At 38.5% G+C, this 19,552-nt stretch overlaps 1 protein-coding gene across 1 annotated transcript in view; it reads left to right on the forward strand.

Annotated features, from left to right (window-relative positions):
* The window catches only part of ERICH1 (glutamate rich 1), an 83,335-nt gene that overhangs the window by 49,460 nt on the left and 14,323 nt on the right, over nucleotides 1–19,552 (forward strand). The window contains exon 4 of the mRNA XM_026695223.2: nucleotides 15,755–16,117. Coding sequence (XP_026551008.2) covers nucleotides 15,755–16,117 — 363 coding nt within the window. The remainder of the gene's footprint in view (nucleotides 1–15,754; nucleotides 16,118–19,552) is intronic.

Here is a 19,552-nt window from a genome sequence, read left to right on the forward strand (position 1 = left end):
GCTGCTAGAGATACTCAGCAAAATTACTGAGTACATGTTATACCTTTAAATACATAACTTCTACATTTTCACACTTCAGAGGGGAAGGTTATAACCAAAATGCTGCTCAAATAGAAGATTGACTATTCCAATTTTGCGAACATTTTGTCTCTTAAATCATGACTGACTGGATAACAGATTTCAGTTATGGATTTCAATCTGATATAGGCAGTCCTCAAGTTATGACTGTAATGGAGCCTGCCCATCATGGTCAAACTCATGACAATCGCAAAACAGGTTGGTCATATGGCCAACCTGGTTTTACAACTTTTTTTTGCAGCAGTTGTTAAATGAATGCAGTGGCTGCTAAGTAAATCAGTGGTTTGCTATGGGTGCAAATTTGCCAAAACCCAAAAGTAAATGCCAGATTTTTTTTTTTAGTAATGTACATTTCATACATTGTTTTAAATGATGCAATCCCCTTTACCTCTTTTTTATGTTACTGTACTGTGCCGGTTATATTTAAAAATATAGTGTTATGCTCTGATCTTATCAATTGTTGTGCTACAATTTTTTTCATGCAGCTAGGATTTGTACATGTGTTTTGCAAATCTAAATTTGGATGCTACTGTATAATGGTATATTTTTGCCCAAACAAACTTATGGCACTCTTAAGGATCACCAAAGCATAATTACAAATAAAAATGAATATTTGTATTTCCCCCCCTTCCATTTCTAGCTGGTAAACAATTTGATTAACTGCCCCACTACCCAGTGGACTGAACAAGATGACACTATTCATTTTTATCAAATGTGCTAAAGACAGCTGAAATTGCATACTGCTTAACAGTAATTTATTTGCTTCTATTTGCAGTGCATTGGTGTCAGAGGAATTCATTTGTTTACGCTGTGAAAATGACTTGTGGAATGAGATCTTAAGAATCATTAGTATTGGGGTAAAAGAGCAACAAACCCTCCAAGAAATTGTTCACTTCAGAAATCAATATGGTCTGTTTTCAAGCACTGCATTATGATTATCACAGAACCCATAAAATCAAAGATTCAAGTGTTTTTCTCCTCGTTGACTCTACAAATCTATTTGAGCAAAATCATGTATTTAAATCAAGATAGGTTGAGAATGCATTAATGTATTAATCTAACTTTTAGAGCACATTTAAAAGTGCATTGGGAACAGACAATCTGGTGCCTTCCTAGTGTGTTAGTTTTAGCTGCCACTCCGGTGGCTGAATATTATGAGAATTTTAACCCAAAAAACTGAAATGCAGCAACTTGCCTCCCTAAGACTTTATGAAACAAGAGGCAATCACATTCTTGTATTAATTAATATTGCCAGGATGGCTTTAAAAAATTGTGATTTTTTTTTAGTACCTTAAGACTTTCTATATTTTGTATATATGTGTCTATGCTAAAAGTTCTAAAAATGCCCATTTAAAAGCTTAATATAACGTACCAGTTAGCAATATTTTATGCAACATTTATCAGCATTATTTAATATGTTGAAGGGAAGCTTAGATTACTCCAAGTAGTTGTTGTTCTGAAGCACATATATTGACCTGGTCTGACATTTATTCTTCAATGTGTAGAATGCAGCTCTTTATTCTGAGCTGTAAATTTGGTTGCTTTGCTTGTTAGCTTTTGAATGCTGTTTTTCCCACTGAAGTGCAAGGCAGCTTTATTTGTGAATCTTCCATTTATCTCCACAACAACAATAATTCTGTGAAGGGGTTTCATCTGAAAGAGGGTGGCCAACCCTAAGTCATCCAAGAAGCATCTATAGCTCAGCAGGAACTTGGATCTTTATCTCCTCAGATTCGGTATTTTAACCGCTACACCATGCAGATTTTCATTTATTCATTTGAAATCTTTGCATCTCTCTGCACTTGTGTTTCACACATTATGTTCTGCTTGCATGCTTGTGTTTTGAAAACAATCTTTATAAAAATGAGCAACCAGTTTTAAAACATAATGGATGAAGAACCATTTTAGGTTGCTAAGCAAATTAGCAGTGGGAGGGATCGTTGGTCTTGGTGATCTTCAGTTTCTGCTTAATAGCCAAAGGAAGAAAAGGCCAGCATACTGCTCATTCTGTACTCTGCATTTTCAGATATCCACATGAAAATGTAGGGAGAAAATGGATGGTATGTTCCAGGTAAAATAGACTGGGCTTAATCAGATAAGCACCATTTTTCATTTTCATTACTGACCAGGAAGAGGATTATAAACTCCCATTTCATGAAGAGTACATGGATGTGTATGTGATTCCCTATGACTATGATATGATGGATGATGTCTCTTTTTCATAATAAGTTGATGCCATCTTAATCATGGGCTAACAATTTCAACTTTAACCATTTCACTCCATTTGTTACTTTTTCGCAATTTGACTTTGGATGGTCAAACGTTACTCAATAAATCAAGGAGAAGCAAGTTATGAATATGTTTTTGTTCATTCTTGGTCTGCTATTGTTCATTCTTGGTCTGTCAGGAAAAAAAAGACCAAAAAAGCTGTCTCAATTTTTTTTTTCTGTTTTGCACATTTTAAGGAATAGGCCCTTCCAATTAGTATGTTGTTTAATGTTGCTGGGACATTTGTACAGCAAATGTCTAAGTAGTAATACTTTTCTGTAGAATACCATTTAGTTAGAGCTCTGCTCAAAAATTATTTGAAATTGTTTTAAGTTTTCCTGTCCACCTGTGCAATTCAAACTAGTATGAAAATGCACTTTATATTAATTTTCTTCCAAGAATATCCTATGTCTCCCTGGTATGTAAACAATCCCATTCTTTTTAATCCTCAGATTTTCTCCAACCACAAATGGAAAACAGAAACAGAAAGGATCGTTTATTGCCATGTAAACTTGGAAACATAAAAAATGTAATGTGAAATGTAAACTAATCTTGGCATACTCCTTTTTAAATTCCCCTAAAAAATTAAGAGAAGAAGAAAAAGTGTTATCTCCATCCATGATCCATTCCATTGCAGTCTTGTCCCATCCCCAAACAAGAGAAGTGTGTTCTTTAGTGACCAAAAAAATTGCCCACTTCTGAGCTGGACCATGATTTTGCCTGAACAGATTTTCCCCAAGTGATTGTTTTCATATATTGCTATAATAACATGTCCATATACGGAAACTTAAAGTCTCAGTCATATAGTTTGAATAAGACATTGTTTAATTCTCATTGAACCAATCTTATTTTGATTTTGATTTTTGCCAAGACAAAAATTCATATTTATTTCTATTTCTTTCTGAGCACACAAGCGAAAGAGAATGCAAGTCCATCTACACAGTGCCGCAAATGGCCTCTTTCTGCAGCAAGCATGCAGTATGAATAACTCCCCTTTCTTCCTAATGCAGGAGTCTTCAAACTTGACAGCTTTAAGACTGGTGGACTTCAACTCCCAGAATTCCTCCTGCAGTCATGTTAGCTCAGGAATTCTGGGAGTTGAAGTCCACCAGTCTTACACTTGCCAAGTTTGTCCTAATGTATTTTAAAAAATGGAGGGATTTTAAGTGTCTCTCTTCTCCACAGCCACAAGATGGCGCACATCCTCAATGTTGTTCCTGCACAGGGCAGGTTGAAGCAAGGGCAATCTCTTGACTGCCCTGCTGATTCCTTACATGTAACGGTCACATACTTAACTCTGATATTAACCTTACTTGTGTTATGAATGGATTATTTTCCCAAGGGTGACATGGATCAGATTGGCGGTCAACGGAATGCACTGATTTAGGCTGACAGCTTTGCACAAGCCAATTGTCTGTGTGACCTAGTAATACAGAATGAAAACTTCTTTGAAAGCTGGTAGGGAAGTTCCTCCCAGTTATAGATGGTAATGCTGTTTAATACCAAAACGCAGTATAGTGCTGTTTTCAGGAATTTTAAGCTTTAGCAATTCTGAAAATTTGATTTTTTTTTTTTTAAAAAGGAAATGTTTGATACAAATGTAAAAGTAGTATATATATAATCTATAATACTTAGATGAGAAGGAAATATTCAAAAATATAGTGCCAGTTGATATTTACAGATGAGTCCATATCATATCTGGGTTATCTTATGCAAGCGCTTTTTCTCTCAAGCTGTTTTTGTATAGTACCGGCATGAAAATCTTTCTATCTCAGTTGAAACAAATGTCTGATAGAAATTAAGGAGTATTGTACAGTTTCATCCAGTTTTAGGTCTTGCATTAAAATCCTGCTCCTTCCTTATTACATATAAAGTAAAACTCTAATTCTAAACACTGTTCATCTAAACAATCACATCTGAATTCATCAGGTATTCTTTATTTAAACTCAAAACAATAGTCCAAATCTGTTATCCTTGTTTGTTCAGATTCCTCATTTCTGTGCATCTGAATAAATGAAATGTGTTAAAGCTGTTACCCTAATTTTACCTACCCAGATCTAAATTGAATTGATAACGCTGGATACCATGCTTGTATAATATCAGTCATTTTGTTTTAAAAACAAGTGAATTATATTAAGGCTCGTCCACCAAGGAGACCATAAATCCAAGTGCTTGCATCCAAGTGTAATTCTGATACAGCACAAAAAGGGCTCCTACAAATTATTGCTGGAGTTGCTCTCTCTGGGGCATGCAGCCAGTTAGGTTAGAATGACAAAAGACTGAACCTATGCAGATGCAAACTGAATTCAGATTGAAGAGAACTTTAGATAGATTTAACTGCTTGCTACTTTTATTCAGTATCATGCTGTTCCTATTACTGAAGGTTGTGTCAGCTGTCCCATAAGCTAGTCCCGTGATGGCAAACCTATGGCATTTGTGCCGGCATGTGATCTGCAGGCAACTTTACCTCAACTGCGCATGTGTGCACCTCACAGCTGATTTTCAGCCAGTTTGAGGCCTTTTTCGGCCTCCCAAAGGCTTGAGGAAGGCTTCTTCAGGCTTCTACAAGCTTTGTAGGCCGAAATCTAGCCCTGTTTTGTTACTTCTGGTACTTTTGGAAAAACAGTTGTGAGGCACAGTGCAGGTAAGGGGGCAGCGGGCGGGGGTGGGATTGCACGCGCATGTGTAGGGGGCATGGGGGGGCACGCATTGCCTTCTGGGGCTGGCACGCAAGCACAAGCGTGCAAGCCCACGCACAGTTTTTGGCACAGGAGCCCAAAAAGGTTAGCCACCACTAAGCTAGTCCATTGTCGTCACTGGTTTCTGGGGATCATTTCGGTTTTGCAAACTTTGGTACCAACAAAGCCAATTTGGTCTTTAGTGCTGTTGAATATAGGAAACTAAGCTTGTGCACATTTTTTTGGGGGGTGAGTGAGGGTTCATATCTGAACACAGTACTCATTTACCTTTCCACCAAAGAATCAATGATCAAACTGATGTTTGGATGTTTTTGAGTCTATTACAGACTGTCATGTTTACAAATGAAGGCGAATATATAGGATAATGTTGCGGGATCCAATCTGGATCGTTTTCCAGGACCAGAGGTTTTGGCTTCCGAGCTTTCGGACTCATACTAGAGCCCTTTCAAGTTCCCTGAAGAGGGGCTCCGGCATAAGTCCAAAAGCTTGGAAGACAAAACCTCTGGTTCCAGTGACTTACCCAAATTAGAACCTGTAATGTTTGCATTAGGTTCCTTTTATGAAATAAACATTACCCTAAAACCTTGGGGATCATTGGGGTTGATTATATTTATAATGCCTCCTTATCAAAGCATGAGCAGGCTACAGAAATAATTTTCTTCTACATGCAAGAACTCAAGTCATGAATGTGGAGCTCCCTGAATGCTCCAGAAAAGCATTTTCCATGGACATTTCTTACTGCCACAGTTGTCCCTACCACATAAATTAATGTGAAACCAACTGATGTGGTCGTTCTGCATCATTCTTGAAGCTCGCTTTGATGAAATATTGACAAATATGGGCAATCAATATAAACAGGCAAGTTATTATTAGGTGATAGCTTCAGTTACAACTAAACAAACGAAGGAAGGGTTTTAGAATATCATTCTCCAAGCCAAATCTTTGTATAAATATTTTGAATCCTTATTGGCTGGTTGTTTAAAGTTCTCAGTGTAAAATTTAAATCTGTGTTGATAAAGGCTTCTCTGAAACTTCTAAGGGCCATTTGAATGAACGTGGCCCCAAAACACAGGTGTCACTTCCATGGGACCTGATACAAAGGCGAGGCTGAGACCCAACAGAATGAAATGACCTTGCAAATCTTGGAAGGTTTTCAGATTAATAGTGTGGCAGTCGTTCACAATAGTATAATACATCAGTTAATGCAATTTATAAACCTACCCTCATTCAGAACATGGACAGTTTCACTGAAAATTAAGTTAGAGAGATGCTTTGCACAAAACATAATGAAACCTTGACATTTCTTTCAAGTGACATTCTTTCCCTGGAGGGTAGAGATGCTGTTGTAAAGAAATGAAAAGAAAAGCTCATTTGCTCTTTATTTCTTCTTTTCCATTGCTGAAGCGGCAGTCTTGTAGGCGTGTTCATCTGGTACCTTAAAAGAAGTGCAAAAGGATTAAAATGTAGGTATAATTTAGATATTAAATGTCAGGGACTTTCTATCAAGGAAGGGACCGAAAATTTTGAACTACCTATGTTTAGAGTTTGCTGAAGGACAGCATCCCAATAAACATGTTTGATTATTGATAGTTGGCCTAACTGAGTTATCGCAAAATGCTAAACCGAGTGTCAGATCTATAGAATTTTATAGAATGCCTGGGAAAGAAGGGACAGGGAGAATTTCTCCCTCTTTGAATTTGCTTTTTTGTTGTTTGCCCTACAAAATCCAGTTTGGGGATTTGAAAAGTTTCTGATAGACTAGGAGAATTTACTCCGGATTTTGTATTAATAATGTTGGATCGCGATGAAGAAGTGAGTCTTGCTATCATTATCAAAGGAATTAAAACTCTGTAACGCTAAATAACAGTACAGTCTTATAGAGTGTAAGGATTTTTGGTTCATTGGGCAAAATGAAAATGACTTTGGTTTCCTAAAGCACAGATTTGTTTCCATAGTGTCACTAACATTCAGATGTTTGATTATATTTTAATGGATGTGAAATGGATGTAGCCAAATATACAAATTTAAATCTGGTTCGTAACTAAAAGAAGAGAAAAAAATGCCGTCTCTGTGTGTTTGCATGTGAAATAGAAAATTGGGAATTTCGGGAGAATTAAATTAATGAAGTCTTTAAGATTAAATGCTGTCACTACGACAGTTTTTAATAATGATAATTTTTAGATCAATTGCCAGACAAATTGTGATAAGAATTATTTAATGAGGCTCAAGGTTTTCAATAAGGTTGAATCAGAATGTTTATGTTGCTACCTGTCTGATATGAAACATTTATCAAAGCTGCAGCCTAAATACTGAATTACGTTAACTAAATAAATTTGTGAATGTCAAATTAAGGTGATTTCACAAGCCTGCAAGCTTGAGTAAGATTATTGAAAATAAATTTTTAAAAAACACTACTCATTGCACAAAGATTTTTCAGGCTGTTATAAGGCAGTGATAAAATATTTGTTCACCAGTACTAGGCTTCTGGGGAAAAGAAAATATATGGAATATTTAAATGAATATCTGGAGACGGGATTATACGAGGCTTAGATTAGTGAATATTTCTGAAAACACTGCAAGACTTTACTTTCTGTCTTCCTTTGCATTGAAAATACCCTTGGTGCCCCCATTAGATATCGAAAGCAAAAGCTTTATTTCTTCAAAATAATGGACTTTGGCAATCATGTAGCTGGCCAATGATTTTCCAATCCACAACTGTAATCTGAAAGGACTGGTGGATATAATTGCTTGAAAAAACACTCTACTCTGCTGTCTTAATGCATCAAGATAGTCATCATTCAATTACACATATTCAAAGCTGTCCCTTCCATTTTCTCCTTTTAAGCCCTCTCCTGAAGTAAAGTAAAAATAAATCAGAAATGCACTACTCTTTACTTCCTTTCCTCCCTTTGCAAACTCTTCAGTTGTTCTTTAATCAATGTTAAATTTTCACAAAGCCCATATTGAATAGCAGAGGACAGCAAGATCTGATTTGACCCAAGGTGCTCTTTGCCAAGTTGCATCTCAGGTTTCAGAGCACTCGCATTTGCAGACTCATCTATGTGTGAAATGATGCATTAAAAGAAACATTTTGCTGCGAGGGGGAAAAAAATTCTAGCATTGCATTTTTTTTCTTCTGCCTTTGCAAAAAGTCAGCGATGATTGGAGCCAGGTCTTATAGGCAAACTCAATATAGTAGTAGCTTCCCATTAGAGAATAATAAAGGAAGGAGCACTGTGTCCGTTTTCTTAAGATCATGGCTGAATGGTGGGAGACAAATCTAATAAATTGTATTAATAATAGATATCGGTATTATAACTTTAAGAGACAGGTCACTAAGTTTATGAATACACAGTGGAATGGCTTTTATCTCTAAAAAAACCAGCTCCTGGGGTCTATTCCACAGTAGTCCATTGGATAAAATAACAGAATGGTTAAATTTGGAGAAAAAATAACAACCCCACTTTTAACAATTCAGTTAAAGGGGTAAAAGATCCAGTTACATTCATATAGCAATAGCAATTAGACTTATATACCGCTTTACAGCCCTCTCTAATTAGTTTAGAGAGTCAGCATATTACCCCCAACTATCTGGCTCCTCATTTTACTGACCTCAGAAAGTTGGAAGGTTGAGTCAACCTTGAGCTAGTTGGCATTGAACTGCTGGCAGTGAGGGGTGAGTTAACCTACAATACTGCACTCTAATCACTGCACCAGCACGGTGCTAACTATATAAATATAGTTAATCCATCAAGCTGAATGTACTGCATTAAAAAAAATGAGGGAAAGATTGTTTGGGGCTCTTCGAATGTCTTATTCATAAACCAATATTTGGCATGCCAGATTAAGAAAAACAAAATTGCAAAAATAATAATAAAGGGGGAGATAAATTAGTAAGGACTTAGGGTTTTCTAACATAGTCCCGTACTTTTCAGAATCGTCTCAGACCACAAATTATGTAGCTCCTGAAGTGTTCTCTTCTCAACAACTGAGAACAAGGTCTCTAATCATTTTACAATCCTGGTTCTGCTTGCAGAACATCCAGGGAATTACTTGTATGTTTCATCAAGCTTGATTGGCAACAATCCACAGGCTATTATCTGAGCTAGAAATGATGAGGGAGCAAACTGGAGAAAATTGTGCTTGGGATTTGCTATCATCAAATGGAATAATGGATGCTAATTGACAATTTTGAAAAGGGCCAAGACAGTGTCATGGAGAATTGGGCTATAAATAACTACCTTAATTAACAACTATACAGGGGCAACAATGAAAGATGGTTTATTTCCATGTTTGTGAGCACCTTGAATTCATCTTGTTGCCTGCCAGGTGAGACATAGTGCTGGTTCCTTCCAATATATCTGAAATGGAAAATGGAGGCAACCTAGCGCCAAGTTTATGAGCAAGATGTTTATGGTATAAGTTACCTTCAACGTTTTGTCCTGAACAGGATATTACTTGTTACATTGGAGGGAAGTCTTAGTGGTGCAGAGATCTGGATTCATGTCTATGAAATTGTTGGGCATGTTCAGAACACCAGCTTGAATAAGCTGGAAAAGATGTAAAATACATTCCAATGTGATCTTTGAAACAAGACATCTTGAACATTGTGTTTCAGTTCTGCAGAATGAGGGTGAAAATAGAAGTTAACGAAAACATGGGTGGCTGCCAAAATCTGCCTCCCTGCTGTGTGTTCTGGCAGCACACTGCCAGGGATAAGAAAAGGTAATGGGAAAACTCAGTATGATGGTATTATGCCACATGGCATATTTCACAACTTATTTTTAGAAAGTGGGCTGTGACATTAAAATTGCCTTAGATGGCTTGATGAATTTTTGTCACATGGAGCGTGACGATTGTTTTTGTCAGCCATCTATCATATTATTCGGTGTTGTCTGGGGTGGGGTGGGGTGGGGGGAGGAATGGATCTGCATTTGCTTTGTAGCTCTTCCATTCTGATCTCTTACACTGATTTTCTACACAATTATTTGGGATAATTTATATGGAGATCCTGTGTCTCCCTTCTAGCAATAACAATAGCACTAACACTTAGACTTACATGCCGCCTTATGGTGCTTTACATCATTCACTGGGTGGTTTACAATGTCAGCATATTGCCTCCCAAAATCTGGGTCTTCATGTTACCTCAGAAGGATGGAAGGCTGAATCAACCTTAAGCCTGTCAGGATTGAGCTCCAGGTTCTGGGTAGAGTTTGCTTTCAATACTTTCTAACCATTGTGCCACAAGGACTCTTCTGCCTTCATCACTTTTACATCTGCATGAAATTGTTGAGGGTGTCCTTCAGGATTTTTGATACAGACTCTTCATCTGATGAAATACAATGTCCCACAATGGCTTTTTCAGAGAGTAGTACAGTTTTCTGAGATGACCAACTTTTAGTGGCCATGGGCTGTCTTAAAAAAAAAAAAAAAAAGGAAGCTGGCTCCAAACAAGTTTGGAGCACCTGTGCTGATTGTGTGGAATCATGTTTCTAGAAACATAATAAATCTTCCTGCTACTGATAGGGTTGTATACATCTTCAGAAAGAAGTCTAGCCTACTGATACACATTCTGGATCCAGTTCTTCCCCTGGTACCTCAAACTGAGGCAACAGCAGGAACTTTTATTTTAAACCAGGCTTAGCCAGTCAACCACATTTGTCCACATTTGTTAAAAGAAAATTATTCTAGAATACTGGCACATTTACCAGTAATTTGAAGGTTGGAGCCATGGTGGCACAGTGGTTAGAATACAGTATTGTAGGCTAATTCTGCCTACAACTGCCAACAGTTCAGTCCTGACCAGCTCAAGGTTGACTTAGCTTTCCATCCTTCCAAGGTTGGTAAAATGAAGATCTGGATTGTTGGGGGCAATAGACTGACTCTGTAAACTGCTTAGAGAGGGCTGTAAAGCACTGTGAAGTGGTATATAAATCGAAGTGCTGTTGCTACTGGCAGACTTAACCTGTTGTGCTTGAATTTGGAGAAGTTATAGAAATAAATATATAACTATGGACTTAAAATTTGATTGCCTGATTGATTCAAAGGCTACTAGTTAGTTTTCCTGGTTATGAAATAAGCACTTACAAAAAAAATTAAATCAACTTCAAATAGCTGATGGTTATTTAAAGCCCTGGACACTTCAGGCCTAGTCTATTGAAGAAATGTTGCAACAGTTGCTGATTCTCCTAGCAGAAATTCAAGGTTAGCCCTTCACTTTAATGAGCCCTTAGATTTAGAATAATTGTTGAGTCTTTTAATTGCTTGGAGGAAGCTTTAAAAGTAGATGTCAGTAGTCAGGCTTTTAGTTAATATTGGTTTTGGTGGATTTTAAAACTATTTAACTTATTGAAAGTTTTGTTTTCTTACTTTAAGTTGATTTATTTGGTGGAAAATGTTGCTAATGATACATTTAAGCAACAGGTGATTCAGAAATGTAGTGCTAATAAAAGTATACATATGACTATGTTTTTCTTTTCAGCTGCATGACTACCCTAATGTTAGGTCACAGCTAAAATGCCAGTGTCTTGGTGTTAGAGCTGACTTATCAATAGCTTCCTGAAAATCAGTTGCAATGCTAATGATCCCAGTAAAAGAATGGTCATTATTGCTATATTTTAGCACAACTGCCACCTTCCTCCATCCCTGTAAAATGTGCAAAATGACAGTCAGTCAGCCATTCTTGTCGCAGGGTGGCAGCTTGGTGAGAAGAATTATAGCTAATGGTCTTTAAGCAGCCACCTTCTGTGTTCATGCTTACTTGGAGATAATTGTCTGATTGCTGTAAGTTTTCCATCACACAGATATAAACACTGGACTAATTATTTTCAGTCGCTGAAGACCTATGATCAAGCCTAATTGCATAGTTATGATTTGTAACACCACAGTTGTTCATAAAGAACTCTTGTTTAGTCTAAGAATTGTCTTTTTTTTTTAGCAATCCACTCTTTTGCAACCATATATTAAAGATACTGAATATCTAATGTTGGTAAACAGCTAGAGCTCTGGTATACTGTTTCCTTCAAGATCAAACTTCTACTCTAGGTTCTTGCAAGCGATATGCCCACGAAGATGAACAAACCAGAGAACAGAGTAGCTGTTACCTTACTCCTATGCAGGACACAGCCAGAGGACACATGGTATAACCGTTTTGCTAAAATGAAGGCCTAATTTGACCCCCTAAGTTGGATGGTAAAATATTGGAGAATTCTTCTTATAGCGCATTACTAAAAATTCTGTAATAGAAAGAAAGAGCTATAAATACATAAGAGGTTGGATATGCTTCCTACAGAAACCCTTCATGTATTCCTGTTTATAAATTATTTCTATTATTGTTGTTGAGAATACTACTAAGAAAGAAAACTTCCATTAGGTGCTTTATACAACTAATTCAGTCAGGCACAAATGTTGTCTTTGGTTTTTGAACACAGGTTGCAATGTTTCTTTAACTAATGAGTGAGTTTCTCTTGGACCTCTTCCCAGATAAGCGTGTGTAGGATTATGATTTTTCTATCAACATAGAAAAAGCTTACAACCCCTCTTTCCTCAAAGCATTAGATCTCTTTACATTTTTTTCTTTAAAAAGGGAGCTTAAGCAATGATACCTTAACATCTGTACCATTTTATGCAGAGTTGGAATGTATTTGTCATTTGTTCTTCCTCTCATCTCTCTGTATTCTCCCGGGAGATGTTTGTTTCATTTGTCATACAGGTAAAACGCTAATTCGGTATAGGTTTGTGGTGCAAATTATTTCCGTCTTTTTTGTGCTGCAGTGTTGAATTGCAAATGGGTTTTTATTCCCTCTCCTTTGAAGGGATCAGAACTGCTTTGCAGTGAGTCACTCATCTGTCAATTAAAGAACTTGCAACTCTGGAGCCGATATTATGAAAAGAGAGAGGAAGTGTTTCAGAGTTAACAAAGCCCAAGAATGGAGAGGTTACAAAAATGAAATTGCAGTTCTCATATTTAGAGCAAATTTATTAGTATAAAGGCTGGGGATGAATTCTAGCTGAGGCACCGGATGAATATTGGGTGCCAGAAGCCAAACTACCATGTTTCTCCAACAATATGCCCCCCCAATAGGAAGACCCAGCATGTTTTGTAGGCATAAAATGAAATTAATCCCCCACCCCAAATTTAGGCCTATTTTAAAACATGCCAAATGGGGGGAGGGCAGGGGGGAGAACTTGCCATTAGGAGTGCCCCGCAGGCAGCCACGCCTCGCCATGGCAGAGCGCTCCCTACCCCCGCCAAATGCCTTTGCTACAGACCCAGGTATGGTGCTGGTTGCAGGCCAGATCAGCGGGTGGGCGGTGGTGGCGTGGATGTCAGCCTCAGCAGGGCACTTTAAATCGTGAGACCTTCGGCGCCCGCTGCTGCTGCTTCCTCCACCGCTGTTGCTTTCCCTTCGCATTCCTCCACCGGCAGGGTTTCAGCCACTTCTTGGGTGGGGGAGCCGCCTCTGTAGCTTCCACGATTCCCGCTGGTGCTACCACTATTCTGTTGCCAGCGCCCGCAGGAATCATGGAAGCTACAGAGGCGGCTCCCCCGCCCGAAAAGCGGCTGAAACACTGCCAGTGGAGGAATGCAAAGGGAAAGCAACAGTGGTGTGTGCCGAAGGTCTCACAATTTAAAGTGCCCTGCGATTTAAAGTGCCCTGCTGAGGCTGACATTCATGATGACGACGCCTGCCCACTGATCCGGCCTGCAACCAACACCATACCTGGGTCTTCAGCAAAGGCGCTTGGTGGGGGTAGGGTGCCCTCCGCACTCTGCCATGATCGGCTGTTAGTAGCAGCTGGTAGCAAGGCGTGGCTGCCCGTGGGGCGCTCTAGGAAAGGGTGCAAGGGGGGGAGAAATTAATTCACTCCTGAAAAGACGGCCTAGCCATTTTGAGGGAGGGGCTCAAAAGAAAATAAGTCCCGGCCTTATTTTCTGAGAAACACGGTAGCAAAAATAAAGCATTTAGAAACCAAAAACATAGATTTTCTTGCATGTTTTTTATCACTGGCTGCTCAGTAGATGTATGTGCATATTAATTCTGCTTGTTAGCCCTCTCAGTGAAGAGCATCTTCTGGGCACTGCAGAGGTGAATTAAAAATGTGAAACATGGTACACTAGCAAAGAGTTATAATAAAGTTAAGACAAAGCTAGTGCCAGCTGATAAAAACAATACAATATTAATAATCAACTCAGCAGTAGAATAAGATGAGTATGTAAAACAATATTGTCATTCTTGTTAGCATTAGCTGAAAACAGGGTCTTGTGTATCTGCAGGGATATGGGTATGTCAGAGAACATGGAATATAAGTATACTTTCTTATATATTTTTATTTGAGGACATAGCAAGACACTTTATAAATAATCATCTGAGGGAGGGATCTCTCATGTTACCTACTATTTAATTGGAAATTATTTAAGTTGACCTTGAAGCTTCTTACATACATTCTTCTAAGCTGTAATTTGCTTAATTAAGTGGAAGATAAATAAAATTGGTGTTACCACAATCGTTCCTTCCAATTCTTCCACTTTCGTAAAGTTGTGTCTTAGTCTTTAGCTCTCATCCTCATATGGGGGTTCCCTATAGAAGACACTCTGTGTGGAAAGTACGTGGGGAGAAGTATAATCCATCTCACACATGCTACAAAGTCCTTCAACATGTATGGAGAAAGACCTCATGCTGGCAAGAGAAAACACTGTTGACATGACCCGATCCAGGGCGAATGTCATTTCATTTCAATCCTAATAATTTAATAGGATTAAAACTAAATGACACTTAGTTTTAAATATTTATTTAAGTGTTAAATATTTACATATTTTTAACATGTGCTAAATTTCTATGACCTATTTTATGTCTATTTTTTTCGCTCAGTGTTGAATGTTATATGTTTATAATTTGTAGGGGCTTCTGACCCAAATGAAGAGGCCCTTATTCCTATCCAAACCAAATAGTAATACCCAGCATTCGTGCTCATCTCACTTCATTCTCTCCTTTGTGTCGGCCAGCCCCCGCTTATCAAAACTTACACCATAATACCAATTTGTCTTCTGTGTGTGTATGTGTGTGAGAGAGAGAGAGAGACAGACAGACAGACAGACAGAGACAGAGACAGAGAGAGTGTTCATGCCACTCATTAATGAGGAATATATTATGGTAAATAAAGAATAAAAGTACAGGTAATCCTCAACTTAAGACCACGATTAAGTACATTTTTTGTTGCTAAGTGAGACATTTGTTAAGTTAATTTTGCCCTATTTTATGACCTCTCTGCCCATGGTTGTTAAGTGAATCACTGCAGGTGTTAAGTGGATCTGGCCACTCCATTGGCTTTGCCTGCTGGAAGATCACAAAAGGTGATCCCAGGAGACGGCAACCATTATAAATATGAGTCAGTTGCCAAGCATCTGAATTTTGATCATGTGACCATGAGGATGCTTCAGCTGTCGTAAGTGTGAAAATGACCATAGCTCACTTTTTTTCAGTGCCATTGTAACTTTGATCGGTCACTAAATGAACTATTGTAAGTCAAGGACTACTTGTACTTGTAATCAAAATGAATTCACTCCCTCCCCCTCTCTCTCTCCCCTCCCCCAATCTGAGATAAGCATCACCATCTTAGAGAAAAGGGGTGTTTTCATTCAGATAGCCAAATTGCTCCATACCCCCTATTATATTTACAGTCTGTTGTGTTTTTCTTTCAACGCACAGAGGAGAATGATAAAGAGCAACATCCAAGAAAGCGTCGGAGGAAAAAACGGAGGAACGTTTTTCAAACTCCTGCTGATGGACATGGAAGTCCAGCAAAACGTGGAGGGCTTGAACACCCGATTGGAGATCACGTGCAACTGCAACCCAGGGATTCTCCAAACTTGACCCAAAACCAAAAGAGGAAAATGAAAAAGAAGCGGCGAAAGGAAAAAATGAGAGCAGCTGGCTTGCTAGGAAAACCCGTTGCTACCGATTTCACATATATGCCCGAAGAAAAGAAAGAAAGAGAGCTTGAAGTTGCAGATAAAGTAGATGACATTCTGGATTTTTTGCAAGCAACACAGGAAATCTATTTTTCTGGCAGTAGGTATATTTCATCACGCATGACAGTGACTTGAAGGAGGGAAAACAAATTATTTTTCACTGTCAGATATAGGTGGGGGAGAAAGACTGATGATGGCTTTGTGCTCTCAATTTGGGAAAGAAAGAATATACATGCATAGCTCCTATTGGACCTATGCAAACTGTTTTAGATTCACCTTGCAGGTTAAGGCAACAGGATACAGGTAGTCCTTGGCTTATGGCCGCAATTGAGCCCCAAAATTTCTGTTACTCAGTAAGATGTTTGTTAAGCGAGTTTTGCCCCATTTACTTTCTTGCCATGGTTGTTAAGTGAATCACTTGTGAAGTTAATAATATTGTTCTTAAATCTGGCTTCCCCATTGACTTTGCTTGTCAGAAGGTCACAAAAGGTTGATCACATGACCCTGGGACACTGCAACCGTCATAAATATGAGCCAGTTGCCAAGCATCTGAATTTTGATCACATGACCATGGGGATGCTGCAGTGGTCATGAGTGTGAAAAGCAGTCATCAGTCACTTTTTTTTTTAATGCCATTGTAACTTTGAATGGACTGTTGTAAGTTGAGGACTCTCCGTTGAAGAGAAGGTCTTAACAAAGCAAACCCTGAAAAAGACACCTTTGAACAGATTGGGTCCAGAGCTGTTGGAAAAGAGTCCTGTCAGCCTTCTTTCTCAAGAGTCAACTGAAGACTCTCAGATGCATCATACCGGTCTAATTTCTGCCCTGTTTGGCAAAGCCACCCAGCCTGGAACCATCTCAGCCAGGACTGCAGGAGAAGACTTCCCCTTCAGCCTTCTCCCACACTGCTTTACTCTTAGAAAGAAAGGGGCTGCATTGCTTGAGAAAGCAGCTTGGAGAGGATGTGTGCTCAAAACTATTTTGAAGCTAAACCCTCCTCCCTTTTGAAGATTTGACCAGCCCTAGTTCCTATACGCAGGAACCAAGAAGACATTTCCACTGCCCTTGATAATAAGATCTTCCTTTATTTATCACATTTATAAGATCACCCATCCTATAAAGAAGATAGTCACCTGGGAACCAACATAGGTAACGTATTCATGCAATTCCCTCGGAAGGTATGTGATTCCTGAACTGGCTGTCTAAGAAATGACCTTATCTGTCAAGGCTTGTCCCAGTAAGGATAGGATCAATCAAACTTCCAGGATGATATCCTTCTACTGAAGTGTTTCTCAACCTTGGCAACTTTAATTCTGGTAATAGAAGTCCAGACATCTTAAAGTGCCCAAGGTTGAAAAACACTGTTCTAGACTAGAGAACATGCATCATGACAGGGAAAATACAGTTCTACATCCTGTTGGATGACACTTATTTAAACTTGGGACCAGGTTTCTGTCATATCATTTTGGATGAGAAAGGTGGAGAAACAAGGATACTCAGATAGCCAGGCTTCAGGCCATGAAGATAGCTAGGCCTTATGCCATGAAGGACTACATACTGCCACTCAGGCAGCAGGAGCCACTCAATCTATGCCACCCAACCTGTGCCACTCACAGAAGAAGCAGAAGAAAAATACAGATGGAATCTGGAAGTGGGCCATTCATGGGAAAGCAATCAATTCTTAAAATCACTTCCACTTTTCAGCTCCAGTACCAAGTCTCTGTATCCTCAGAAGCTTTGACCTCTCGCTGTTGCTTCTGAATACTACGATTAGTCTGTAATAGAGTTTCTCTCATCTATGATCTTATTCTGGAGGAGTGGCCAACGTTGCATGCAGTGCCAAGGCCTAGTGGATGCAGATGAAGCTGATCTTTTTTTAAAAATAATAGTTTTTATTAAAGTTTACAATGAGAAAGATTAAAAAAAAACCTCATACAACATAAAAATTAGAAAAGAATGAAAAGAGAAGATAGCAAGTGGAGAAAATAAAATTGCTCAACCCTCAGTCACCTCATATGTGGACTATTGCAATATGTTCTACATTGGAAGCTGTAGCTGATTCAGAAGACATGGATAGTTAGAAGTGTGTCAGGCTGTGTCCAGTGCAGGTAGTCCTCACAACCATTCATTTAGTGACCCTTCAAAGTTACAACAGGGCTGAAAAAAGGGACTATGACCGCTTTCACACTTATCACTGTTGCAGCATCCTCGCAGTCAGATGATCAAAATTCACGCTTGGCCACTGGTTCAAATCTAATGAGGACTGAGTGTCCCAGGGTCATGCGATTCACCTTTTGCGATCTGACAAGCAAAGTCACTTAACATCTGTCTCAATTAGCAACAGAAACGTTGGACTCAAATTGTGATCTTAAGTCGAAGACTACTTGTATTGATTCAAGCTTCCTGCCTGTTCTTGTTTTCTGTTTGATGCCTACTTCCAGGAAATCTCTGATACAATAGCAGATGTAAGGAACTATGCTTTTAGATGTACTTGAATATATGATTAATCATCACTTGTTCTAATGAGATGCATTTCTAAGCGCATGCAGTGAAGCTTCCCCTTTTCACATAAGCTACAGAACCTGTTTTCTGTGTCTCCATGTAATTCCTAAAGGATGGGGGACAGTGGCATATAGTATGATTTCATGCTATACTTTCCAGAAGATGCAGTGGCACAAAGGTCTAGTAAATTATTCATGAGCAGGCATCATACACCCACAGGCAGAGATTTCAAAGAAAATGATCTTTCATTTTTCAGATTTAGGAAGTAGCTGTACTGAACACAGATTCCTTTATTTTGTTCAGATTGAATTTCAACCGTATCTGCAAACCTTTGTTGGAATATAAACTTGAAGCTTTACTACCAGAGATGATAATTAGACAGAAAGAAAGGGGTGGGATGTGAAAGGGCATATAGAGAAGAAAATTCATTTTCATATTTGAAAAATATCTTTATCTATCTATCTTTCTATCTATCTATCTATCATCTATCCATCCATCCATCATCTATCTATGACAAGAATAGGAAAATTGGCTATGTTTGTGAAAGACAGTTTTTCTTCTGCTTTGATTTACATTGACACTGGGAATAGTCTGTTTGCACTACGACAAATATTAGCATAACTAGCATCTTAGTGCTTTTTATTCACTTTCTTTCCATAATGTCTCATAAACAGTTGGGTGACTTCTCTCCCGCTTTCAGCCTCTTTCTATATGTGTTTGCTGTTGTTTTAGTAATGATTTTATTTCAAATCACAGATTAGGGAGTAGTAGTACAGTTCTAGGATGAGTTGTTTTTGAAATGAATGTTGCTGTTTTGAGGCTGTGGCATCAAGGGATTGTTGACATATATGGAAGATCCACGAGACACCTTTGCCATCTCATCCCATAACCCTTGTAAATGGAGGGAGTTCATAATTTGGGGTCTAGTTATTGATTATGTGTGGACCTCAGCTTTTAAAAATTGATGTTGGTATGAAGCTCTCTTCATATCAATATCAGGTTGAAGTCACACACTCTGTGTAATGCCTGTATC

This window comes from Pseudonaja textilis, chromosome 1, assembly GCF_049901715.1.
Source record: "Pseudonaja textilis isolate UNSWEBS1 chromosome 1, rPseTex1.2, whole genome shotgun sequence".
Lineage (NCBI taxonomy): Eukaryota > Metazoa > Chordata > Lepidosauria > Squamata > Elapidae > Pseudonaja > Pseudonaja textilis.